We start from the raw sequence: 27,916 nt of genomic DNA, 5'->3' as shown, positions 1-27,916 counted from the left end.
GAAAATCGGCAAAGCTGGACAAGCATTATAAATCCGAAACTCACCGCAGCGTCCGCAGAGTGAGGGAACCTGAGCACGACGGCGATCCCCAGCAGCAGGACGGTCAGCGACACACCGCCCCTACTGCCCGGCGTCTTTTTCATTGTTCTTTTATGCACTTGTATGATCAAAAGCGTCCTTCAGTTGTTCACTCGGCAATATGAAGGTACTGAGGCGCTCATGCGCGCGGCGTCGCTTGCCTCCGGATTGCGGCGGCAACAGAGGTGGGTTGGGTTCGTCTCAGCGGCGAGGCTCCGCTGAAAAGTTACCCCACCATATTCTTTGCGATCACAGAGTTCCCCCTCGACTAGTGCTTGAGGAAGCCGCCCAGAGGCCTTCGCACACCTCCGCCGAGAACTACTTTCTTCGGGGCGGTTTCTCTTTGCCCTTTCCCCCGCGTACTCCGTAGAAAGTCTTGGATGTCTTTTAACTTTTTCTTCCGGCCGAGCCTCCATCGCCAGATGGGCTGCTGGGAATTTGGTCTGGCGAGTGCTGAAACAATAAACGCCACATTTTCTCCTGTCGTCTTTTCTTCTTCTTTTTTTTTTTAATGATCTACCGCTATTCCTGTACCCTGTAATATCGAAAGATCACGGTGTATTTCGACCTCGCTTGAGTGCTGAGTACTTTGGAATGTGCATCTATCTGCGCAAGACGGCATTGCAGTGCCTCAGCTATTGTTAATGAACTCCCACGTCCACGGAGCCTATGGTTACACGTTTCTCTAATATGCTAGAATTTTTATACTATCCGCACGCGTAATGGTGTTGTAAATGTAATTGAAGTTACCAAGTTGGCGAAATATGTGTCGCGAGCCTTAATTGGGATAAGTATAGGTTGGAGGCATGTCAGGCACAGGAGCAGCATATTCAGGTGTCACCTGTTTTCTGTTTCTACTCTATGAACCAAATAGCAAATATCCCAATATTAAAAATGCACGCACCCCGGAACCCTGGGAACTGATCTGTAGAATCGTAAGCTAACTCGGTCGTGCGAAAATTTACGAATGTTGAACGCGGTGTCATGTATGATACCCAGACAAATTGTCCCGTACTTAAAGCATACATTATTAATTTCATTCGCACATGACGCACGTGACTGTTTGACTGCCTTGTGCTGAGACGAGATCGAGTGGGGGAGCAAGGTCTAGTGGGGATCTGGTGGGGACCCCTGTGAAGTTAAGAAAGCTTAGCAAATCATGGTGCGATGTGAAACTAATGAGTGGTTATTTTGTCTTCCATTCCTTCTCATTCCTCCCCTGCTCCTCGCTATCTAACCTGATTAGTTGGTCGAAATACGCAGAGCTTACGGGACCTTATGTAAGCTGAAAGTACGGACCTTCTAGTCATTAACTCAGCTTCAACAGACTGTGACCCGGAAGGCAAGCACCTGAACTCAGCCCAACAATCGCTTTTCTCTCTATTTATTTCTCGATGTCTGGTGCCATTGCTGTCTACCAGATATGTCAAAGATTGACTTGCGGTCACCAATACTTTACGTACTTTACCAAAACGTTCACCATAGGACAGTTGCACTGTTCACTGTACTGCACCTGTAGTGCGTTGTATTTTTTCTTTCTTTATTTCTTGCGTACACGAGTAGTGCAGGTGGTAGTGTGGTAACGTTGCCGAGCGACTGACTTGCTGATATTGATGGCTCCATGTCTCTCCATGACGTTTACGAGTGGAATTTGTGGAATGGAAGCCTCGGTAGCAGGAATTCAGGTAGCAGTAAGTCTGTTATGTCGTCTGCTCTATTCTTTTTATTTTCCTATTCTTTTCCCGAGGTTCATGAAGATTACGGGCATAATGACAACGAACTATTCACATTTATTCGTGCACATAGACAGGGCCGCAGATGCGGCTTATGGATGGTTATTTAGTAAACCTCAGTGAGACACAACTGCAGAAGCTCTAGAAATCATTCACGGAAGGGTTGTAAGAACTGTGGGTCAGATACTTTAAACCGAAGACCTCGACGATAGCTCCTTTTTGGCGCTCCTCTTTTTTTTTCTTTCTTCTTTTTCTGCTTTGTTTTTCTGATTCCTCTCCCGGGATGGAAGCAGGGTGTTTCCCCCTTGCCCCGTCGGAGGAATACAAACCGGCAAAGGAACGTCCCTCCAGTGGATCTCCCTCTCCCCCTTGAGGGTGCCCTCGCAAGTCTTTGCGGGACGGGTCGACCACAAGTTGCGCGCAAGGCAGCGGTCGCGCGCAGCACAATACGCCTGCATGCCTACTGCTGCCTGTTACTACATAATCTGAGTTGGATGCCTCTTCGGATGTAGGAGCCCGCTGTGTGGTGAGCGGACCCGCCCGATTGCGTGATACCCCGGGCGGCTTCAGAGATGCGGAGCACCACGTGTATTCCGTCCGTGGCTCAGGGGTACGTTCCAATACCTGTCTGGGGTGTTTCTGGTTGGGAAGAGCTCTGGAGAGTTCATCGTCTGTAGGGCAGTGTATCTCGGGTGATGATGGAGCGAGAGATCTGTGTGCAGCGCTTAATTTGAGGAATGCAGCTGGGTATCGGCAGGAAAGCTTTATGTTCGTGAGGATTAGGAAGCTCGTAAGGCGAGGGATGAAAGGGGTGCGGCAGCAAATACGCTCGCGCTTCTTGAGCGTTTATTAATTTATTATATATATTTTTTTGTATTTACTCTGTCTGATAAAATGCTGTCACTCCGGTCGCCCCCGTTTCTTTACGCACTTTGTACCCTCATCTCGTGTTTTGCGCCCGCTCTTTGCGAGGTAGTACATAAAGGCACAGTTGCTTTTAGTGTGTAAAGATGTGTTTTCCGCGCAATCTGTTTTTCCCTCGAGACTTGCGTGTGTAGAAACTAACGACAAAGAGAGAGGTGTTACAGTTGCGTTCATCAATGTTGCTCTTCATTTTCTCTCTCTCTCTCTTTCAGATGGGTTCTTGTACTGCCTTGTATTCTGACATTCTTCTCAACGGAGTTACGTGCGGTACGTACGCATGTTCCTGTTTTATCTTCAGTCCCTCCGTAACGAGCGTGCATGGGTATTACCAAAGGCACGCACGCACGCAAATTTCCACTTCCCCGCTTTACCGGAAGCTCGCAGATCGCTGTGATCGGTTAGCCTCTCCAGGCGGAAGCGCAGCGCTTCCTTCGCCCAAGATTTTCTCCTCTTTCCCTTCCGTGCGCTCTCTCTCTCTTTTTTTATGTTGTGTTGTTGTGGTTCAAACACTTCAGTCGCATGCCGACAACTTGACCAGATGCGCCCCCGCACCGGATACTTCCTGCTTCCCGTACTCGGCTGCTTAGCTTTGAAGTGACCGTTTTCTGTGTCTCTTCTCTCCAAAATTACTGTTCTGCTGCTCTGTTTTGTTAATAATCCTATTAATTTTAATGATGGTAAATCGATCAATACGCTCAGCCTCGCATATATTTTGTTTGGTGTGCAGTTTATGCACACCGTACATATCGTTTCTTGAATGGATGTGAATTTTCGAGGCTGAACACGACGAACCCCCCTTCGATTCACCAGCTGTCTTTGCACGACATCGCAAGATACTCTTTTTTTTTTTTTTTGCTATGTGTATGTGTGAGAATAATGAACTACGTCAACTGTTTTAGAAACGAGGCTAACAGTGACCGGGTGCAATATTATTCGAAATACTTCGTTCCCACTGAAAGTTACGCGAAATATTGAGGGAACGTAAGTGAGCAAGTCACAGGTCATGACAAAAACGTGCGTAACGTTTGTTCAGTGCTACGTTAATATTTTCTGGTATTCCGAAACTTTGCATCCATGGGGGCATTCTGACCAACTCCGCTATATTCGCCAGCGCTAACAGTAACATAATAATAATAATTACTAATCAGGGCTGTACAAATAGTAATTTAAAAACTGAAACGAATAGTTACATACCCGAACTGAATTACGAAGCGAATAGTCATGCATTCGAACCGAATTATTCGACAGCCTTAATTAATCTTTATACGCACCAGTCCTATATTCGCGCAGCTCAAATATTAATAATAATAATAAGACATTATTGTTCACCTCGTCCGCTTTTTCCTGTCAGCTCTATGCCACATATGCTAACAAAATGGAACGAAAAGAAAAGAACTATCGTATTCCTCTTTCGTTGGTCTGAAGAGACAAAATTATGCAAACCTTCGTTAGCTAACTGTCGTGGGCGTAAGGTTTTGTGTCACCCACCTATTGTCACCGATGATGAATTACGATGTCCCCACGGTGTCACCCCGCTGCTGTTCCTTTGCTTTACCTTTCGCGTTCTCTCACAAATAAGAATCAGGCAGTTGTTGTTTCGCATGACGTCGCCACAAGTTTCTTTGTGTGTGTGTGTGTGTGTGTTAGCGCCGCGAGGCAACTGTGGCTATGAGCGGTGATGTGGACAGATGGAGAGAGGACAACAGGAAGGAGTGGGTGACGGTGTTAGTATGCGTCCCGGGCCGACTTCAGGGGGAACTGTGACGACGTTCCTATGAAAAGTCTTCGGAAAACCCGGGGAACACCTCAGACAGCACAGCCGGTGGTAGGATTCGAACCCACCACCTCCCAGTCTTCAGCACGACCTTGGCTTGTTTGTGGGTTCGAACCTTACCACCGGCTGTGTTGTCGGCACAAGTGCACGGCAACATGTAAGGAGCGAAGCCCTGTCGAGTATAGATCAAATGAAGTGACACACGGAAAGCTTCACTGCATAGCCTCCTGTACGAAGTGGAATAAGCAGGCGAATCCTGTATTACGTTGAGCACACTCTCCCAGTGTAACACGCAGGGATGTTCTTATGATTTTATTTTTATTTTTCATTTCTTTTTTTTTTTGGGGGGGGAGGGGGGTTGACAACCATATATGCTGTCTTGAGGGCTAGCTGTTTTGGTGTTTCTGGTAGGTGTTCAGCGGAGAGGGTGGGTTGGAAGATTTTTTGGGGTGTTAGGCTGCGTGTGTGTGTGGGATGGGGGGGGGGGGCAGGGAAATTCCCTGGGAACACGTCCACTCCCTTACAAGCTTCATGATACATGTTTCCTTTTCGTTATCTATTCGTCCCTCGCTCGATGGCTTCTGTGAGAGCTTTACGAAATAAATAATGCGATTGTTGAAAGTCAGGGTTGTGCTGCCGCCATCTTTCAAGATTCACAGGGCACACTAAACTCTGGGAAAGTCCTGTTTTAACGCAGATAATTCTGGAGGAGTTAGCCTCGCCGGTGCTGACTTATGTCTCCATTTTTATCGCTCCCTCTTTTTCATTCCTTTTCTTCTTTCTTTTTTCTTTCTTGCTCACTTTCTCTTTTCTGTAACAAACGCGAGATTCTACGTATACTTTCCATGCGCCGATTTGTGGTAGAAAACCATAGTTAAACGGTGAAACTTGTACTGTAGCATGACATAAGTCTTTCTTTCTTTTTCTTTTTTTGTACTTTTTTAAACACCCCAGAAATAATTGTATTTCCCTTCTCACCCAATCGCCTGATAGTCCGCATAATCCCTTTAAGCCCTGATCTTTATGTTGACAAGTGTCTCTACCTGGCATATGCCAACGCCATTTCTGCTGGGATGACGTAACTTACGACGAGGCGTTGCTGGGATCAAGGCTATACTATACGCCTTACTGTCTAGACGTATGCTGATGTGCCTGACTTCCTTCATTTTTCTTCTCTTCGGTAGCCGTCTTTTAACGCCACTTTTATAATTAGGGTCCGACGTTTTCGGTTTAAACGTCTTTCCCGGATTCGGGTGGTTATTTTAAAATCCGTAACTTCAGGGTAATATCGGGTGCTATTGATACATTCGGGTGTTATCGGATTATTTTTTTTTTTTTTCTGTTCAGTAATGCGTACTTTGCGGTTTATAGTGACATCGCTACATGTTGTTATATCAGATGTTCGTCGCATAGCATATACTGTTGCATTGAAATATTTACATCAGACATGCGAGCAAATCGCCACCAAATACTGAAATGGTGTGTGACACAACGTGATACGTTGTTAGAATTCGGGGAGAAACCGAGTTTAACTCGAATTAGCCCCAAATTGATTCCGGAGGGAATAATCGGGAGAATCGCGTTTAACCCGAAAAAGTTAGACCCTAATTATAACCTTACACATGGGAATTGCCATTTACTTTTCGTTTCTTTTTCTTTTTTTAACGAAGCTTTCATCTTGATATCCCATAACGCGGTCGTCGAGCTTGAAGGTGCTGGCAATTTCATGGTCTGAAGAAAAACAAAAAATTGTTCGGCGGCAATCAGGGTGTCGCCAGATGAAACTGAAACTTGCAGCCGTTTGCAGATTCCTCCACAGCATGTTTCGTTTCTCGCTTTAGTTCGCGAAAGCATGTCAGGACCGTATACCGCACCCATGTTTCTGCCGAATTTGACTGATATATACCGACGGATAGGCAATCATTGGAGGGGGTACAAAAAAAAAAAAAGAAAAAAAGCGCTATAAAAAATTCGCACGCATTTTGTTGACAAATGCTCTGTTCAGTGAACTGCAAGTCAGATGGTTCCTACAGAAGGCGATAGTTCCTACAGAAGGTGATAATTAACGTGCAGGCGGTAATCTCTGCACGGGAGGCTATTCTGGGCAGTTTCCCAGTCGCGTTCTCCGGTGCCGCGTTCGGAGGCTGGGATGGAACCATCGCCCTGGTAATCCGGTGCACGGCGTCGTAGTGAAGTAATGCTTCCTAGTCTCAATTCAAGTTTATTCTAATTCGCAACATCTTCATTTTTCTTTTATCAATCAACCAATCAATCAGTCTAATTCACCAGCCAGTAAGAGTCCGGGAACTCCCGCAAAAGGCAAAACGTGGTCAGTATAAGGGGGTCTTGCTTGACCGTAAGGTTATGCATGCGCATGTGAATGGGGATGGGTCTGTCTGGTCGCAGGTGTTCCTTTATGCAGTTTCCCCCTCGCTGTGTTTGCTGCTCTATTTGAAACGCACCGTGCCGTCGATGTCACTTGATGGATTACCTCCCACGTCCCTTGCTCCGAAATCTACCACCCCTTTGTTTATGTCAAGAAATATGCAAATCATCGCGAGGCAATGTCATCCTTGTGTCGTTCATATTGATATAGCATGGACGCTAAGAAAATCTGTAATTGGGAAGTTTGACATGTATGAGGCGGGGGGGGGGGGGGGGTTGAATATTATTGGGGAAGGTGTGGCGAGTTTTCCCTGTATATCAGATCCTGACTAAGTGATATGTGATAACTGCAAAAGAAAAAAAGAAAAGAGAGAGAGAGAGAGAGAGAAGAAGAAGTAAAAGGAGGGGCTCCATATATCTGGCTGCGAAGTTCCCGATATCCAAATGCCCGCGGTCCTGGAATAAATAAAATTTCAGGTCGCTTAGTGATTTCATGCACTTCACCTACCACTCACAGGAAACGGTGGCATTGTGATATTAAGTGCGGCCAATTTCACATAGGAAATGGAGTGTAGGAAGTATAAGAAATATGGTGGAGCGAGAAGGTTAACCGGATTCCAATAAAATCTGCTGAATTCCAGGTTATCTTAAGCGACAGTGGCCCGATTTCACCAAAGCTGGCTAACTTTAAACCGGGATCAAGGGTCGCTAAAGCTGCAAACGGTAGTTGGTGACATGATGAATGTTTCAGTGACAATAAACCCCTTTAGTGAACCAGAGTTAAGCGTTAATCGGCGTTGGTGAAACCAGGCCTGTGTCGTTTAAAAGTACTATTACCCTCATGGGTGTCGAACTCAGGCCATAAGCTTACCTCTGATTATACGCTACAAAACAACTTCGTTGGGGTTTTCTCACGTTGGCACAACATTCTGTACCGAATATAATTGTACGCATATCGTGGAAGCGTCCGTGAGTGATTGCTTTTACGCAGACATAGATTTGAAGAGGTTATAGGTGCAAAACACGTCAAAACAAACTGACCGCTTTAAACCAACCAATTTCCCGTCCCGTGTGTACTTCAAGAGTATTGTTCCCCACATGAGTGGCGAAGCGTAGCCATAAGCTTACCTTTGACGATATGTTACAATATATATTGTTACGACGACGACGGGGATTAAGAGGGAGCAACTCAGCGGGACAACCGAGAGGTTTATTCTGACCAGCAAGAAGAAGCAGGCACGCGCGATCATTCAGATGCGAGCACGATCAGGGCATCGTCTTCATTATCTTCACGACATTATATATATATATATATATATATTATAAGATAAAAAGGATAAGGACAGAGTACGGCAGATATCAAAGATGGTACTACGTTCCAAAAGTGTTTAATGCAGTACCTAGGTACGTACTTACCAAAAAAACAAAACGTGGTACGAAGACTCTAATCAGAAAATGGTTGTTTCTGAAAGGTTGATGGGTACAGGCATGGCACTAATAACACATTTACGTTGCATTTTCCGTCTTGTATTGAACTATTCTGTGTATTGACATTAATTGTATCGTTCTTTGCTACACATATTACTGTAATGGGTTCTTTTTTTTTTATTCCTTACTTGTTCTGTTTCTTTTTTTCTCTTTCTTCGAGGCTATGTAAGCGCATAAATAGTGGTATTAGTGACTGTCTGCCATCTAGCAAGGACAGCCCACATGCCAAAAGGCATAGGCCATCCTGTTTTCTTTTCAATGTATAAAACCAGTACCAGTACATTATTATTATTATTATTATTATTATTATTTATTTTTACTTTTTATTTATTTTTATATCAAGTGCTCGCAATGGGGGAGGGTTTGCGTGCAACAAGGTGAACCAGGAAACCCTACCTTTTATTATTATTTTTTTTTTTTTCTTCAACCAATTGATCCTTTCCCGTTGAGGAATCCCGGTGAGAAGTCCTGAAACCGTTACCCATTCTGCTGACTTATACATTCTGCGAAGCGTTAGATATATCCAACCGCGATAGCGTCGGGCGTCGCGGGCGGGAATTAAACAATGCTTCGACGTTGTTATATGCAGTTTTGCCGGCGTCCGATGCGCATTCCTTCTTCTCGTCCTCCTTTGTCGGCGTCTTCGACATCCGGGTCTCGCTTGTTCTCTCTTCGTCATTCCGATTATTGCGTTTTCCCGTCTGTTTTTTGAGCTTCCCCCAGACGTTTCTCCATCTTTATGACGTCTCGCCCGGGGCACTTCGTAATAGCAGGTACTACTCCGCCGTCCTCCTCACTCACTTCTTATCACCACCCTCTCCCATTACTTGTTGAAGAATGGCTACATGAAAAAAAACAAAAAAACACGTAATGTCACTCCAGCGGGACAAAAAAAAAAAAACAAGAAAAAAAGCGATATTTACAATTATGTCTTCTGGACATTCCCTACGGTAGGGGTAGGCAGTAATAGTAACACGTTCTTTTAAAAGACTATTTCCGTAACACTTGGAGTATTTGTAGTGTGTACTGTAACACTCACTCACTGAGTGTATTTGCATCTCTGTCTCTATAATAATAAACAAAAATTATATATATATATAATGAGGGAAAAAAGCCATTAAAGAAACAAGTAAATGACACTAGACGTGTTTTCAATTTCAAACACGTCCAGTGTCATTTACTTGTTTCTTTAATGGCTTTTTTCTCCTCATTATAATTCACTGGCTTGCACTATGGCATTGCCGAGTGCTCAGTCACCCTCCCAGGTGCATATTGCTCGCTAAGCGACCCCTGGTTTGCCAATTCCGGACGATGCGCAGCTACCCAGAGTTGACGAGCCGCAAACACTGCGAAACACGTGTCCTCTGGTGCTGTCGCATCGTTCCATGAGTATCTATATATATATATATATACGTTTGGGCGACGTTTGGGACTTATAAATATATATATATATATATAATACACAAAAATTATATAAATATTACATGTATCATAATACTGTAGAAGATGTGGTACTTACTGTGATGTCCTGCCTACCGAGTGGCACCTGTTCACTTTATTGCTAATTTTCGCGAATATCCGTCCCTCAAAGGTACGGCCATGGAATAAAACGTGATTTGAGAATGTCTGTCCCAGGTAGTACACAGATTTGGCATATTTCTTCCTATTCTTACATGGTGGCCTGCAGGTTTCACATCGGTTACTACTATTACTAGCGGTACTCGCGTAATAGTAGATGTATTGGATTTATGTACAGCGGTAACTAGTATTATGTATTACGGTACCCTAGAATCAAAGTATTACTGATTAGTATCATAATACCGGTTTCTAGCGTGCATTATGTATTATTATACAAGATATTAGTATTATGATACATGAGAATAATCATTACGACCTATGCCTAAAGAGTCCACTATTTTCACAAGCGACCTTGGAGCTCCAAGGGGGGGGGGGGGGCGCACGGCCTTCCCTTGCCCCTTGTCGGTACGCCCATGCTCATGCCCTACGATGACCGACCTGATCGACAGCCCATTATTGTGCATTGCTGAAGCATACAACTCATGGTATGCATCGCTAAAAGCCAGGTTGTGTGTTGAGTAACTGATTAAGCAAGCGCCACCTGTGGCACGCAAAGGCTCATAGGAACTTAGAGCGCCTTGAAGCATTACGAGACGACCAGAGGCGGAGGTAGAAGAAGAACAACAACATTCCCGGTACGCGCAGCAGCAGCGTCAGCAGGGGTAAACCATAACCGAAGCAGACGACAGAGCAGTGTCCCTCAAAGTTCCCATGCTGCTTTGCGCCGCGCGCTTGGTGGCGCGCGCATCTTTTTAAAATCGTCTATTAAAAAATCATACGGATATCAGGACGTCACGCCGACTAGCGACTCAAAAAGCATGAGAACAATCGAAGTTCACTCAGCGCACACAAATCTGAAAGCTTCAAGTTGGGACACTTCGCAAACGTAACGGTTAATTTGTGCACCAAAACATTCATATGGTTGTTCTTGACAGCTACATGTCCCGCGTCAGGAACTAGAAAAACGTCCGCCGTCTTCTCTCCTCCCCTATTTCGACTTTCCCTTCTCTTTTCGTATTATCTCGAGCGCAATTATGCGATACGGGGCACTGAAAAAGGAGGGAAAGGAAGGCCCCCTTTATGCGGTCTGTTTATATACATGGGAAGTCACTGTGTATGCCTCCGTCTCCATGGTGGTCCGACTAGGTCTCCCCCAGAGAAACTTTCCCCTCCTTCCACCCATGGGTACATGCACGGTCATACGAGCCCGATAGAGTTTCTGTCTGGCCTCCAATTAAAGCAATAATAACACCGAAGACAGATGAGACCAAGAAATAAAAAAAAGTTTATCCGACCCGAGTCCTCACTGCGCGGGATGAGGGCAGACATCAAGAGGTCGTTGCCACTGACGGCGGAGACATCGGGCCACGGTTGTTCCTTCACTCGCTGCTATTTTTTGAACCCGAGGGTTAGTGTCTTCGAACGCCTCCCATATCTCCAACTCTTGCACAGCGCGCTGTACCGTTTCGATTTAGGCGACAGCAATGCAAAGTCCTTTTATAACGTTCCGCGAGAACACCAGAGCCGTTCCGTCTCTGTCCTCCTGTGTCTTCTCAAACTTGAGCATGTGTTACCCGCCCTTTTCTTCTTCTTTTTTCTTTTCGTTTTTTTTGTATGTTTTTTAGTTTCCCAAGCCCGGGCCTCCCTCAGCATTCGCACCCTTCCTCGCCGCCTTCGCTGCTCCGAGAAAAAGTTGTCCAATAAACCTGTTCTTCTGTCTCCTTATCACGTGTTTCTCAAATTATGCCCCTCGTTCCGAATACATTTCGCGTTGGCCCCATAGCGTGACGGGTGTAATTTTCTTCGGCTCCTATTCTTCGTATTGACTTTTTGTCTTTCTAATGTTTTTTTTTTATTCTTTATCTGTATTCCTGTCGTTGGACAAGGCGCGCCTCTTCTTCTTTCTTTTTTTTTCGTGCATGACAAAGGCTTTACCCACAGGCTCCTCCGTTGCATCCTCAACAGTGTCCTCCTTGTGATCCCTTGAAGTGCCCGTTAAATATGGCGGAATTGATGCGACCTAACGCGCGGCCTTCGCACCCCGTTGGATGCCGTTAGTTGTTACGATTGAAGCGTCATAATAGGAAAGGCGCCGGTCGTATTTTTCTACATTCTTCTTCCGGCTCGCGTGTCGCTTCACTTTTGTCTTGCAGGGCCCCGTCTTTATTTTAATTATAAAATATATATAAAAATAAAGGAAGCGCTCCTTCGCACAAGGTTGCCAACATTCCTGATTCTCGGTGTGTACTTTTGAGACTTCCAAGTTCTAATGCACGTTTGTGTCTATGGTGTGCGACTCGAAAACATGCCAACGTTTCTCTTTGCCCTGATTAACATGCTTAGACTGCGATGATTCAATTTGGGAACTGTAAGAAGTTAGACGACTTGTTCATGCGTCATATCAAAAGGACCGTGCAGAAGGGTACGGTACACGTCTTGTTAGGGTCACGTGACTGCACCGCGGTATTTGTATCATGCTTTGTATATTTCTCGTCATGTTTTGTGTGTATTATCATACCTATCCTGTCAGAAAGTCTACGTCGTTTTGTACTGTGGGCTATCACATCATTGCTGCTTGCGTGCGCATAAGCGTATGAAGCATTTAGCGTAACTTCTTCGGAAAACGGGGGAATGCCTACTGATGCTCATCTCTCTACAGACAGTATAGGCATACATGTACCCCAGAAAGCCTCATAGACACGAGGTCTCTTTTTGAACACTGCCTTACGTGCGGATAGGCGGACACAACGCACATTCTGCTCCCCCTGCACGCGAAACGAATCTACTCGGCGACATCCAAAAGCTCTAGACAGTCAGACGTGCGGATGCCTCTATGTGACCTGCGCTCTGTTAGAGTCATCATTCAAGGCGCCATTCCTCACAGTAGCGCGTGATGCGTTCTAGCTGCATCACATTGCAGAGGCGACCTGCGTAGCGGGCCATCGTGTTCCTTTATATTCCTTCCTCAATATTCCTTTTCGTGCCACTTGTGACAAGGTTCCCACCTTAGTGAATTCCGTAACGGTTCAGTAAATGCAGTCACTGCGTAGTTCAGACTTAGTCGCACTAGGCATCACTCACAACGCCTGCTGAAAAATGCAATGAACAGCCAAACACTGAAACTTTTTTCCCCTCTTTTCGCAGAATAACTGTGACATATAGTTGTCACGTGAGTTGCAACAGTCAGGTTTTCCACTATTACTGCGTTGCGATCCCGTGTGAAGATGGCACATTCCTCGCGAAGATGGCACATTCCCGGCTTTCGGCTCGGTGGCTTCTTCTCTCCTTGTTCCCCCGTCCCTGATTCTGAAGTTCCGATGTGGCCATCTGTCAAACTATCACGCATGTCATACCTCTGAAAAGCTTCTTTTCGCAGCTCAGATTCCGTTGATGCTAAATCACCCAGCCTATTGTTATCAATTGATGTTGACGAGGGGTGCTTTGCGAAGGGAGCTGTGCTTTAACGATGACTTATATTTGCCGGTAAACGATACTTTAAAAGGAAATTACGCGGAAGTAAATTCAGCGCGAACTCTCCTGCTTTAGTTCCTGACGGCTCCGAGGGCAAGAAAATAAAATAAGAAATGGTTCCGAATTTATTTGCATGTGATTACCCGCTTTATTCACGTGACGTCATCCGCAGGAGTGCGCCACTGTCGCTAGCAGATTTGCCGCCATACTGTATAGGTCCGTATAGGTCATGGTATAGGTTGGCTGTCTATGCCTTCACGCACTTCGCATTCACAATACATTTGGTGTTTCAGTGTTACTGTACTGTGTGAATACTATTTGTACCGCAATCCAAGTAATATCCATGCCCTTCTTGGCAGCCCGTCAGTATCGTAAAGATTGCCGTGCGGTTCAACAATTTACTTCTTATAAACGTTTAGCTTATTTATGTGCCTTTGATATCTTATCGGTAAGGCTTCGTTTACATAATAACGAACGCCATTCCAGCTTACAAACGCGGGACACTTAGTGTCTGCTCTAAAAGGTCAGTCACATTTTCGCGCATGATGAAGAGACTTCCACTGCCACACAGAGAAGAATTTATGGCAGAGCACCCTACGAAAAAAAAAAAAAAATCGTGGTTACCAGGCACAGCGTAACAAAATGAACACGACCACGCAAACTTTTGTCTCCACGCATTTCCTATGGGCTATACCAATGTCAATATGGCGGTCTGCCGATGGTTGTGTGTAGCTGCCGCCAAGGCGCGCTAGCGATGTGGAAACCGAAACAAACTCGTATGTGCGCTCATTTCCGTGGTGCCTCAATTCACTCAAAGTGCACCACGCGGCATAAATTCTTCACCGTGTGGCAGCGGAAGTCTGTCCGTCAAGTACGCCATCGTACGTCAGTAGGTATCGCATCGATAATGCGACTGGCCTTTTAGAGCACACATAACCTTTTTCTCCTTTGTTTCTTTCGTTTTTTGAAGTGCCGCAAAATTTGGCGATGATACGCACCAATTGTTTCTCATCGCGACACCTGCAACGTATTTAACGACATGTGGTAATCGTAGCTTTGCACATGCTTCGGAACGCGGATTGCGAAAGTACGAGCGTATAGCTTGTGGGCGAGCAGATCCGTAGGCGCGACCCTCAGACTACGCCTACCGTTAGTTGTACGGCAGCGATCGCGACAGTGCGATAGTTGCCAAAGAAATCTGAATGAAAAGGCTATTACTTTATCACGGAGCCTGCTCAATAGCAAAGAAGCTGCTTGAGATTGCTTTACTGCTATTTGCACTCGACCAGTTCGGCGAATGTCTCTTGCCAACTGATCGGGTATTCAGAATGCGGATTTACCCAAATTTTCACACACATTACACATTTGCAAATTTTCGAAAGTTTTCTGATAGCAATCACATTTGTTAGAATACCTCCGTACTACCGCGTTGCACATGTGGTATTAGTTATAATAGTAATTATTATAACGGTTAGTGTTGGCCTTACCTGTACCAAGACCTTTACCTTTACTAATGCTTCCGTTTTGGCTCGAGTTCTACCCCATCGCTATTTATTGCGTTCCTTAAGAAATGTCCAGGTAAATACCTATATAAAAATATGCGCAAAGTGTGCAATGAAACGCATAAAGGAATACGTCCCAGTACATCGGAAACTGTGTTGTTCTGATTAAGCGCCCGTAAGGGGGGCTCCCCTGCATGCAACATGTGCGTGCGGTAAAGTGTGCTTTACAGGCAGTCACAGTGGACACCTGTGGGTCGTTACACCTAGAGTCACTAAATGCACCTGTATTTAGTGACTCTAGTTACACCATCTTGAAACGTTTGTCATTGCTACGAAAGCAAACGTTTCGTTGGTTTATGGTGCTACACTGTAAAAAAACAAAAAAACAAAAAAAGGCGTCAACTATAGGCATAAAACCGGTACTTCTTGGAGGTCAAATATTGTCGTGCAGATGGTGCAACCTACGGTATGTTGCCATATTTATAACAGTATTACTTTTTGTGTCGAAGGTGTGCCGCCCCACGTCACAAATTCGTCACGAACCCGTAATGAGGCGTGCGGTTCGCCGAAAACATATCCTTATATGCTGTGCAGCAGCGCGGTGGTGACATATGTGTTCCAACAGGGCTATGCTGACTGCGCATACCGCCGAAACCACGTTAGTACTTGTAAGCTGCTGGATTTCAAGTCCGTACACTTCCTCCCTTGTAAACCATTGGTTTATATGGAATGAGTACTCTTTGGAATAGAGAGGAAAGATGTTGGAATAGACCACGACCTATACTAGATTATAGCGACCATGTCATACGGACCCCTTCCCCGCGCCGCATTTGGAGGCTAGCGGTGGCGCTACTCACCGGCCCGGTTATTGCTTCCTCAATTTCTACAGTACTCTGCACTTTAGCTTACCTTCGTATTTTTGTACAAGCGGTGGGTGTCCCACGAGAGATGCCTCCTCCTAAAGTTGATTATCATCATCATTCTACGCGTTTTCGTAGGAGCTGTTGCTGTCGTCTGCTACGGTAGTCGTACGTCCGCTTCTGCCAACACCACCTAGATAGAGAAAGCCTGTGCATTGCCTCCTCTCCCTCCTTCGCTACCTAGACATATATAGTCAGAATTCGTCTGCTACTGCGATTCACCGTTCTGCGAATTCAAGAACCCGCAAATGATTGCAGCTCACCTTGAACCTGCAGACCTAAATATTTATGCAAAAAAGTGCAAGACGCTTTCCAGAATATCACTTTTGAGAAAGATTGGGACCGTTTTGCGTTTTATTTCCATGTCTTCCCATTTAGTACGCGGGGACATTCAATCACAGCTCACAGACGACAGTGGTTCTTCTCCTTGGCCACGACCACTGAAAGCACGTTCATGATTGGCTACAGCCGTTGAAAACACGATCCTGATTGGCTGACCTTAATTGTTATGTCAAGTCGACAAGCGCGCAGGCTTTCTGTTTCTAGGTGGTGTTACTTCTGCGCGTTCAAAATTCAAATTTCTATCGTCCAATCATGATGTGGACCTCGCGGGATGATGAGTAGCGCCCCTAGCGGATCGTGCGGACGGGCTCCTCATTGGGTTTGCCGATTATGACATGGTCGCTATATAATAGTAGGTCGTGGAATAGACACAAACTGCTCTGGTCTTCTGACTATAACGCATAAAATGTCATTGCTCCCTTTGCAGCAAGATAGCTGGTACAACTCAGGCGCCCCGAGTTACGGCTACAACTATAACCAGAACCAGACGCAGCCACGGTACGACAGCTACCCCTGGGACAGCAGACGAGTTCCCAGTTCTCAAAAGCGAAACTGCACAGCTGCTTGTGCGGGATGCAGATGTATAGGAGAAAAAGGAGCTCGCGTGAGTATCCCCAGTTATTGAGCTGTTCTTCTTCTGCTCTCGGTTAAGAGTTCTGTTATAAAGGTTGCTAGGGAGTCCAACACATTGTTGATGACACATCAGCTAAGCATTCCCTACGTGTCAAACTCTAGGGCACTCCAGGTGCACCTGGATTTTCAGGCCCTCCGGGGACACAGGGTCACTCGGGACCAGAAGGTTTACCAGGAGACAAGGGACAGAAGGGAGATCCTGGTCGTGATGGACCCAGGGGTCCCAAGGGTGAACGAGTAAGCATTTTTTTAAAGGATACTGGACATAAAAAGTTACATGCCATACATTCACAAGTTTACCTTATTATCTGTACCTGCATGCAATGATGTGTTTTCTAACCCCCTTCCAGGGAAAGATGGGTATGCCAGGTTTCCCCGGCGCCAATGGTATTCCGGTGAGTACACTTAACAAACAAGGCTAAACGTGCATGAGCAAATATCGTATATCAGATTGAAAAATCTGGAACTGTCATAGTCTGTAACTTTACATTGCTGCTCTTGCATTGTCACGAGCAACCATTTGCTTCGCGACGTCGATGATTAGGGCGATTCAAGCGTTTCATTATGGGGACCTACTTGTCAACTTCATTTCTGTTCAAATCAGCTCTTGTGTTTCATTCTCATGCATGCAAATAAACACTCGTTTATCTTTTAGGGTACTCCCGGTAACCCTGGTGCAAGGGGGCCGCCCGGTATAGATGGTTGCAATGGAACACAGGTTAGTTAGTGTAGTTTGTCCTTGTGCTTATCTGTCATTGATGTAATACCTTCGTTTCTCTTTCTTTTTCCTCTCAGGGTGAATCTGGCAACCCTGGAGCACTTGGCCCCACAGGACCAGCGGGTAATCCTGGACATCCTGGCCCACCAGGAAGAAAAGGGGAACCAGCTTATGGCATGCCTGGTGCAAAAGGAGAGAAAGTAATTTTGGAATCACGTTTACATACCAACGTCCGATTGGTCAACATCACGCCACAAAACTTTAGAGCTCGTCATTCATACTAGAATCTCAGATTGATAACACTGCATGAATAATTGATAGACAAGCAACAGCTAAGTTAGTACAGTTGTGGTCCTTCCATTTGGAGGACCTAATATTGCTATGAAGTAAAGCCAGTTTTATACATGCTTTTTTTTTCTCAAAGGTTATAATGACTCTTTAAAAACCAAGTCTGGAAATGTGTACCGTAATTTCACTCGTATTAGCCGTGGCTTGTGCGCAATTGTTCTTCTTCTCACGGGCGTTCTGCGGCTTAGCCACCGGCGCGGCTTATCTCGCGACTCTTTTTCCCTGGTATTTTCCCCATATGCCGGTTTTAACGAAAGAGTCAACAGTGTCTCTGGAACAGCACCGCCCTGCCAATGCACGAACAATGCGTAACAGGGGCGCGTCCACATTTGAGTGGACTGACACTCCTGGTGCCTTCCCCCAAGCAGCTTTAACAAAAGTGGTGACAGTGATTCATGTCTTCTCGAAGGCCACTAACCCGTTGATCCATGAAAAACACGCAACAAAGGCACAATCTGATCTTGGCAGAACACTAGAACTGACCTCCTGTGTTGTACACAATGCCGACCCCCGAATATGGACCACAGTGTTCATGGCCTTCTTCATGGTCTCCTTTGTCGCACAAATCAGTCGCATCGTATTGCCCGCAGCTTATCTGCCAGAAAATTTTCAAAATGTTCCTAAAAACGGGTCCTGCGGCTTATCTGCGGTGCGGCTTACACGCGTGAAATTACGGTAATATAGCAGAGATTGTGGTGATGTGATAACTTGAGTTACGTGCATCTGCCTTTCAACAGGGCGAACAAGGTCGAACAGGGCCACCCGGAACACCTGTAAGTGTCACTTTTCTATATTTTAAGCCTTTTGCATCATGCGGCAATTGCTACATACAACGTTTCTTGACTGCTCACAGGGCCTCCCCGGTGCTGACGGGCGTCCTGGACCAAAGGGTGACCGTGGTCTTCCAGGCCAACCAGTGAGTAGCTACTGCTGTGAAAGGCTGAATTGAATATGTGCTTTCATTATTTTTATTTTTCATCTTATGCAGGGCAATCTTGAAAGCTACAATCTACTTAGAGAAACTTTAGAATGACAAAGGATTCCATACTGTCACCCGTGGCCTCTGCTGCTTGCTTCTTCCTTCACATGCTTCAAATTTGGCAAAAAGTAGTTCTGTAGAACCTCTTTATGGTGAGGTTGGTCTGATCGCTAAAAAACAAAACTATTCCAGTAGCTTACACTTAGGGAGTGACTTTTTCGGGTTAAACCCGATTCCGCCCGGTTATTCCCCCCCACTGACCTCCGACCAATTCAGGTTAAACCCGATTTCTCCCCGAATTCCAGTCACTACGAGATCCTCAAGTGACACGTTACCACTGAAGACGAACAAAGGTCGCCACGTGTAACACATGTAAGAATGGGTTACTTACGTTCCCAGCAATACACCCATGTGTGTCAACACTGTCTATGCCTTCGGGGATTACCGCTGGAAGGTCACAATCCCGCAAAAAAAAAGAAAAAAAAGAAGAGAGATTAGGAAACAACATAATAGGCAAGAGGAGAAACAAAAACGCCCGATAACACCCGAAAGCACAATTATCGCCCGATTCCTCCCCGCATTACAGATTTAAAAATAGCGCCCGATTTTTACCCCCCGAATCTGAGAAAGGCATTTAGCTCGAAAAAGTCACTCCCTACTTACACTACATCAGTAGTTGGTGGTTGAGGCATGTTGTAACTCAGCCGTTTGGGTAGCGTGAACGGACGGACTCCAACAAACTATGCAAGGAAACAGGGACAGACGCCGGCAGGCAGAATACGGGGGAAGATGATACAGTACATATTTACATCATTTGTACAGACTGGTGAGGGACATACGTCGAAAATGCAGAAAGGCGATGAGCGCCCGAAGTCGAATGCTTTTAAAACCATTGAAGGCGAGGGTGTCCTGCTTTCGCTATTCCAGGAATACATCCAAGGGCGGATTCAGGATTTGTCTGAGGAGGGGTCCAGCCATGGACAGCATGCTAGACACACGATCTAGGGTCAATTAAACACTATGTGAAGACAGAAATTGAAGAGGGGGTCGGGACATCCGGACCCCCCCCTTGATCCGCCCGTGAATACATCCCCTGCTTTGTTCGGCGTCTTAACTGTGTCCCAGCTTTACTGTCGAAGGAGGCCGCAGGTCTGTTTTTGGGACGGTTCCTTTTCTTCCCTGGCATAGCTGCTCGCAAAAGCCTTCTCAAGTAGGTCGCGTCGTCCCATGTTGCTGATTCTCGAAACTCGACCTTGAGTCATGACAGGCATCAACACATTGGGAGCACAGGTTTACTTCACTGCATCCACATCTTCACAATACAGGGTGTTTATTCTTATCCTTTACAGAATTTTTATAAAAAGGCTACGAGAGCAGCATAGATGTCGTTTTTGAAATTGAGTTATACGGCCAAGCAGACATCCTCTGGAAGAGAGTATGTAACTACAGGATGATATTTTCCTGAAATTCATTAATTAACTATTTAATTAGGAAATTTCGGGCAAAAGCAAGACAGCAGAACGGGAGACAACCCTCGTTGAAAGCCATTGATTGAATTTTAGGTAATTAGTCATCTTGTAGTTCCATACTTTCTTCGAGATGATGTACGCTTGGCCGTATGACTCAATTGCAACAACGACATCTGTGCTGCCGTCATAGCTTTTCAATAAAAACTCTGTAAAGGATAAAAATAAACACCCTGTATGCAGCTTCGCTATATAGAGGTTCTACTGCAGCGATTAAAGAATCCAAACCTTTCTCTTTGAAGCTGTTCTGACACAGACTTTCTATGTTTAGAGCTCGTGCAGCACATGGAGGCAATAATCCGTTACCAGCATTAGGGCATGAGAGACTTTGTTTTGCATTTTATACTGTATTCGTGGTAGTTATCTTGGAGGTGTTACACACAAGCTCAGCCTTGTATCAGCTCCAACCTCTAGAAGAAAATGCCATCATTGTACTAAGCGATACTACAAACATGTCCCGTGCCTCTGATGGTTTGCCACTACTTCGTGTTTAAAGAGTCGACAAATTGCTCCAGCATTGAATCCTGTATCCTGTTCAAAATGAGGTTAACTTAAAACGAGAGCAGCTTGGTCTAGGAGTCCCTGCACGGGATCAGGCTTATCCGAAAGGTTGTGTTGGGCCGGGTGAAGCATTCTTTTGTGGGCCTGGGTTGGGCTCCAGTTTGACTATTATGGGCCGGGGTCGTATATTGCGGGGCGTAGGTCAGGCTTGAGGCTGTGTCACCCCACTGTTAGTTAGCCACAGTCAACTTTTAGGAGCCAGTGCACTGGGCCGTGCCGTGTAGCCTATATAAAATTCTCGGGGCTGAGGCTGGGCCCAAGAATGCGGCCCGTGCAGTGACAGCAAGTTAGATTTTCGATCACTTGCTGCTGTGTGACGTCTGATCAGCACAAAAATGCACACTTATTTGTTAAGCGCTTATTTGTTTTTGTTTTTTTTTTTCTTGCAGGGTGTCAAAGGAATTGATGGACCAGTGGGACCAAAAGGAAACATGGGATTAGGAAAGCACGGGCAAAAAGGAGAACCAGTAATGCCAATTTTGCTTTGTTTTTTTTTTTACATTTTTAACTCTGCTGACAATACTGAACGTGCTGATCTACCTTGAAGCAGCATGTTTTTAGAACTATGCTCTGTACTACAATAAACGATTCTTTTGTTCCCTTATTCTTTTTGCCATTTCGTGATGGTGGAACCTAAGAGTAAATATCCTCACATACAAATTGATAAGAGATGATTCTCAGCCCTCTGCTTGACTCGGTTCCCTTCAGTTGTGATTGTTTCATGTCATCATAGAATGCCCCCATTTTAGCATGTACTATGTAAATGCACTGTAACGACAATCATCTGTTCTCACTGTGGTTGTTATGTGATGTACTTAAAGTGCAATGGCGCAGGGTGAAATGGGTGTCCAAGGTCCACCGGGTCCTGCAGGAAACTGCTCAGCTGGACTAGATAAACCGCCAGATGAAGTTAAAGGTCCACCTGGAGAACGAGGTCAAAAGGTGAGCAGGTTGTATTCAGTTGTTGAGGGATGGACTGCTATAAACTTTCATCTTGAAAGCTATTGTTGAAGAGATCTATGTTGGTTTGTCAGCATGAAATGACCTTAGAGCATTTTCTGTGTGTTCGATGTGACATTGGCACCTTATATTATAATGTCTGCTTCAGGGAGATACAGGTGAAAGTGGAGACTCTGGCTATGATGGAAGACCAGGAGTCACCGTAAGCATTGCATTTACTGTGTCACTGTTCCTTGTTGTAAACTAGCGATGAAGTGGTGAGCTATATTTTGTGATTGCCGTTTGAAGGGCCCTCCTGGTGACATTGGAATGAAAGGAGAAAAAGGTCTACCTGGTCACCCTGGTGAACGAGTAAGTGACACCTTGTAACGTAATATATACACTGCTCGTCACGATTCTCCAGATTGCCATATATTGGGTGCTGTGAGCTTCACCTGGTGCCTAGCAATGCCACCCATATAAAGAGTGTCTGATCTCTTAAATGACGATGACATGCCAACCATGGCCATGCTTTTGGTAGCCGTAGCTATAATTAAGGAGACAGCCGCTATCAATGAGTAGAACCTGAAGTTTTCGGAAAATATTTTTTTTCTAAATTCGGGGGGTAAAAATCGGGTAAATATGTAAACATGTGCACTAAATTCATGTGGATTCGGGTGAAAAAACTGCCAGTATGCTAAATTCGGGGGTGAAATCAGACTCAGTTGCTCAAACTAACTGTAGTGGTTTGGTACAAACGGTGATCTAACTGAATTTTTCTGCCAAACATGTAAATTATTGCATTCCTACAGACATCCCAGTGAGGGCAATTTGCCAGGTAAAAAATCGGCTTTCACCCTAAAGAGATAACCTTCAATTCGGGATGCAAATTCGGGGAAGAATCGGGTAAAACCCTAAAACTTGAGGCTCTATCAATGAGTTGTTTGCTCTCGTGATCTTAATGCCTCTAAAGCTGAAACATAACCATTGTTTTCAGGGGAAAGATGGTTACCCAGGTCCACCGGGTCCAACAGGATTCAAGGTAAATAGTAAATGTATTATTTTGCTGCGTATCTATTTATCCAAACTCTTCACTCGCAATGATTCCGCAGATTTCTTTGTGCTGTCTTTTCATTTGCTGTCCTGTATATATCCTGTGTATCTTGTATATCATCTCACAGTAAAGTTGTTGTTGTTGTTGTTGTTGTAGGGAGATAGAGGTGACGAAGGACTTCCTGGCCTTCGTGGTGTAGACGGAACAAAAGGTGATGCTGGCCTTCCTGGAGAGCCAGGGCCTCGCGGATTTCAAGGACCTCCTGGTTTGCCTGGTGTAAGTGCATGAGCTCATACATCTTCCTTTTCACACCACTGCAGCTCAGATGGGCTCGTAATTCGAAATTAAGCTCTTTGTGTTTCGTGTTGCTTCGGTACACTCTCTCACCACTCTCTGCTCAGTATTCTTACATGAAAAGCATCGTAGAGGTAATTGCGCAGTACCCACAAGTGAACATCAAGGCAACTGTGCATGCTCCTAGTCAGTAATATACAGCTCAACGTCTGACGAGTAACCCTGCTCTGTGGCGTCGGCCCCATGTACCCTGGAAAAGGGCCGGCAAGGAAAGTAGATGTTCTCACCTAAAGGGGGGACAGCATTCCATGGGGACAGTATTCCTGTACCGTGTTTTCACACGTATAATCCACGGCTTATCTGTTTACAAAAAGTTATCTGGGGGTCAACTGCGTCTCATCTGAGGGAAGTTCCTCCTGGAGCTTCTCACCCGCCATATTCGTGCCCCAGATGCCTTTGAGGGCGACAGAGCGGGGGTTCTTGTCTCTCTTCTTTCTTTCACGAGGTCAGGGGCTTATCGAATCACTAAACATGTACACGGAATGCCTACGGGCCTTGCCCCTCTCCTATCTCTGAGCCACCAGGAATCTTCTAGAGTCAGTGCTCTATAGTACTTAAAGTAATGTTGCATTTGTCAATGTTGAGAATTCTTTGATTTGCACAAATAAGTGTTTCGCTAATTCGTGTACCATATGTGTGCCTATCCCATTGCATTCATTGTGAGTAATGTACAAGCCGTGGCTTATCTGACGGTGCAGCTTATGCGCCAAAAGTTTTCCCCAGTGCGGAAATAACAGCAATCTGCGGCTTGTCTGCGGTGTGGTTAATACGCAGGAAAATGCGGTACGTATTTCCGTTTGTTTACGTGCGCAGTAATGTTGTTCCTTTCTCAATCGTTTCCCCGTATTCGCGTGAAATGGTGCTGAGGACGCTTCCTGAAGCTCCAGGTTCAAATGTTCACTGAGGTACTTTTCTTTCTCTTCATTACAATAGGGAGGATCAGGGGGAGCAGGGCCACCCGGACCTCCAGGCCTTCCTGGTCGTCCTGGACCACAAGGGTACCCTGGACAAGATGGACGACCTGGTATGTCTCATTCTGAGCAGTATCATTGTAGTTTTTTAATAGTATCATTCTGAGTAGTATCATTGTAGTTTCTTAGTAGTGTCATTCTGAGTAATATCATTGTAATTTCTTAGTAGTATTATTCTGGGTAGTATCATTGTAGTTTCTTAATAGTATCATTCTGAGTAGTATCATTGTAGTTTCTGAGTAGCATCATTGTAGCTTTGTAGTACTAGTATCATTCTAAGTAGTATCATTGTCGTTTCTAAGTAGTATCGTTCTGAGTAGTATCATTACGTTGAATGTGTGGTATTCAGACTCCGCAGTTGTGTCTACACACTTTATTTCTTCCGAAAAGAAGTATCGCTATTGCAACACTTCACTGCATTATTGGCGCCAGAATGTGTCACCGTAGAGCGCCTGAATATTGTACTCCTCAAGTAAAAACAAACTCGTGTCGTCAACTTTCAGGCTTAGTGTTGTTGGTAGATGCCAATCATTGTCCTCTATGAAATAAAATGAGAAAGCAAGATTCAGAGCATTCGCAAAGTTTGCCTTGCTCGTTATTTTTCTTCCACTTATTCAATCAATTCTTATATACCTTCTCTCTTCCCTCCAGTATACCTAGGGCTCTGTGTTTTAGGGTAAAACCTGTTTTTACCCCCCAATTTGCATCATCGTCTCTTGTGGTAAAACCCGAAAACTAACTTGGCAAAGTGCAAATTCAGCCACCAATAGTGGCACTAGAGGATGCTATGTTCCGCATCTTGTGTTCGTGTAAAACACGAAAAGCGCTCCTTTTTTTATTTCCACCTGAAAATCTGTTTTATGGCCCCCAAAAACACAGGGCCCTAATTATGCTTACCTAAAACATCAAATTGGGCCTGTTGGTATTTCATCCAGTACTAAATGTGCTAAACAGACTCATAAAGGACAAGACACACGGGTAGTTTATTAGGCTTGTTGAATCAGCTGGTCCCTAATACTACAACAGCGAGTAAAGCAACATGAGCACCATGTGTCCCGCAGTTACATTGTACTTTTGTCAAAATTGGACGTATATACTTTGGTTAGTTTTAAAGCATTGTAAATTAAGCATTGTAAAGCATTGTAAAAGCATTGTAAAGCCATTTTTTCATTGTAAATCAGTTGCGTGAGCAGAACCAAAATGACAATGACATTTAGACAGGCAGGCCTTTATAGTGATGTCCCAACGTGTAGGTGAATTGGGCCCCCGTGGACCTCAGGGCCCACAGGGTGGTCCTGGTGTTGCCGGCCTGCCTGGTCGGGAGGGTCCTCCTGGTGACAAGGGTGAGAAGGGTGAAGAAGGTCTATCTGGGTTAAGAGGCCTGCCAGGAGCTGCTGGACAACCAGGAATTGCTGGTCCCAAAGGAGAACCAGGCCCCAAGGGAGTGTCAGGAATTTCGTACCCTGGACCGAAAGGTTTGGACGGGACGAATGGCCTGAACGGGTTTCCTGGACAACAGGGAGAGCCGGGACCAAAGGGTGAAAGAGGTAATCTTCGCATCTCATAACACTGCTGATGTTATCAGTTTGGGCCTTGAAGGACTTTTCATTTCTAACACCACTGTGCTTGCTGTGCTCATAACTGTGAATGTGGAGGCTGAGACCGGATGTGAACACATTTTTCTGGTTAACATTCACCATTGCGTGTCCTTGCCAGTTATGTGTCAGATCCATACTCGTAGTTGTGCATCATAAAAGCTCCAGTCATGCACTGAACTTTAGCTCGTGCACGGCCCAGACACGACTCCGTGAAACAGGGGCACAGCACTTTCATTTAAATTTTAAAAAAATAACTTTATAACAATAAAACGTTGTACAGTGAAACCCGCGTATAACGATATTGACGGTAATCGCGACTTCCATCGTTATACGGGGTACATCGTTAAACGAGGGCTGACCTAAATAGCGCGTCTCAGAAAAGTCGCGCGCCACCCCGCGTGTAGCAAAAGTAAAAGAAACAGATGCTACAAAAACAAAAACAAGAACGAGAAGCTGTGTGACATCGCAGTGGCTTGGGAAAACAGCGATCAAAACTCGTGGAGGGAACCAGACAACATGGCACGACAACTTCTGGCAACACTACCACGTCACCATTCCGCAAGTCGGCTTCACCTAATGCCTGCGTGCTTTAGGAGAAGCTCGCTTTAGAACACTGTCGCGCGACTCGCGGGTGGAAAGCACGTGCTAGGCTTTTTTAATCATCTCGCGAATTTGAGCAGCATTGGCCAAACATGGAGACATAAAAGCGTTACCACCTACCTCTTTCACTGACAGTATTGGAAAATGAACAGTCGCTGTCTATTTTCTTCCCTCAATTTTTATTTTGGCTTAATTCTTTTGATGTGAATTTCGGACGATACGAATTTTTTCCGCCACCCCGTGAGATTCGTAGCATCGAGACTCTACTGTATCTTATCGTGGCGAAAATCGCCACGTGGTTACGCGCACGGGACAGCGTCCAACAGCGTTATGCGAGTACTGGGAACCGCGGTCTCCATCGCTATACGCGGGTCGTTTCCCCATAGAACGAATGTATATTTTGACAGTAAAATCATGAACCATCATTTTACGAGGGATATCGTCATACGCGATATCGCTTTCCGCGGGTTTTACTGTATACATTCTTCAATATTTCAAAAATTATCTTAAACTTTTTGACGTACGTATATTTTGTTTTTCCTACATTTCGTACTACCTTGGCAGTATCATTCTTTTTATTTATTCATAATGCTACCTGCCATTTGGCAGTCAAAGCATGAGTAGTATGGACATTACGAAACGACACAATGCTCTAAACAACACTGCAACTCTTGCGGTGAACACACTAACACGGTGCAACAGCGTCATCGAGCAGTTTCACGGAATGTAAGATATTTTCATAGCAAACAATCTGATTAGGAAGGCTGTTCCATTCTAGAGCGGCCCAGGGAATGAAAGAAAACTTGTGAGCGTCAATGCCTCGTTTTTCAAGATTGTCCAGCAGGCCTGTCTTACTGAATGCTACTCGCCATTGCAATGAATACCTTACAATTTTAATCTTTGCGAGTTGCCACGATGCCTGCATTCTTGTTATATTTCAGGTGCTCCTGGAGACTCTATTGAAGGCATACCTGGTGCACCTGGACTTATGGGACCTAAAGGAGAGAGGGGCTTCGATGGACGTGATGGCCAACCTGGTACTCCTGGGCCTGTTGGCGACAAAGGTATATAACCTAATACAAATTATGCCACAGTTTACTGCAACGTGACTGCTGTCATGACCAGGACAGCGCAGGCAGCATCCATGTTGCGACTGAAAGCAACACTTACTACTTCGTTAGTTACTTTATTTTTCGTTATGTTATCCTCTTACAACTATAGTATAGTCACATAGTATAGTTAGGGCCTTGTGTTTTATGGTTTACACTAGGTAAAACTCATTTTTACGTCCCGAATTTGATCAGCATCACTAAGGGTATAAAGCCTGACAATCCGGTAAAGCTGGGAACTACTCAGCTAGCTGTAGCCTTTTTCTCCAGTTTTCCCCATCAAATATTATTTGATGAAATAAACATTAAATTTAATTCATTCAGTTCAATT

The 27,916-nt window shown here is 45.1% G+C and overlaps 2 protein-coding genes across 4 annotated transcripts in view; one reads left to right on the top strand and one right to left on the bottom strand.

Annotated features, from left to right (window-relative positions):
- LOC135368517 (collagen alpha-5(IV) chain-like) overlaps positions 1-369 on the bottom strand; it is a 48,675-nt gene extending 48,306 nt beyond the window's left edge. Inside the window, exon 1 of the mRNA XM_064601868.1 lies at positions 45-369. Within this exon, the coding sequence (XP_064457938.1) occupies positions 45-143 (99 nt within the window). The 5' untranslated portion in view covers positions 144-369. The remainder of the gene's footprint in view (positions 1-44) is intronic.
- The window catches only part of LOC135368515 (collagen alpha-2(IV) chain-like), a 91,547-nt gene that overhangs the window by 41,817 nt on the left and 21,814 nt on the right, over positions 1-27,916 (top strand). For 2 of the 3 annotated variants that reach the window (XM_064601865.1, XM_064601867.1), the window contains 17 exons: positions 2,948-3,002; positions 16,623-16,799; positions 16,931-17,065; positions 17,179-17,223; positions 17,484-17,546; positions 17,624-17,746; positions 18,632-18,667; positions 18,748-18,810; positions 21,350-21,427; positions 21,795-21,902; positions 22,069-22,122; positions 22,209-22,271; positions 22,897-22,941; positions 23,110-23,229; positions 24,241-24,331; positions 25,532-25,825; positions 27,418-27,540. In XM_064601865.1, the coding sequence (XP_064457935.1) occupies positions 2,948-3,002; positions 16,623-16,799; positions 16,931-17,065; positions 17,179-17,223; positions 17,484-17,546; positions 17,624-17,746; positions 18,632-18,667; positions 18,748-18,810; positions 21,350-21,427; positions 21,795-21,902; positions 22,069-22,122; positions 22,209-22,271; positions 22,897-22,941; positions 23,110-23,229; positions 24,241-24,331; positions 25,532-25,825; positions 27,418-27,540 (1,673 nt within the window). Of the gene's footprint in view, positions 1-2,182; positions 2,422-2,947; positions 3,003-16,622; positions 16,800-16,930; positions 17,066-17,178; positions 17,224-17,483; positions 17,547-17,623; positions 17,747-18,631; positions 18,668-18,747; positions 18,811-21,349; positions 21,428-21,794; positions 21,903-22,068; positions 22,123-22,208; positions 22,272-22,896; positions 22,942-23,109; positions 23,230-24,240; positions 24,332-25,531; positions 25,826-27,417; positions 27,541-27,916 lie in introns of those variants that run through there. The other variant, XM_064601866.1, reaches the window with a different exon arrangement.

This window comes from Ornithodoros turicata, chromosome 9, assembly GCF_037126465.1.
Source record: "Ornithodoros turicata isolate Travis chromosome 9, ASM3712646v1, whole genome shotgun sequence".
Taxonomy (NCBI): Eukaryota; Metazoa; Arthropoda; class Arachnida; order Ixodida; family Argasidae; genus Ornithodoros; species Ornithodoros turicata.
This window is presented reverse-complemented; position numbering and strand designations above follow the sequence as displayed.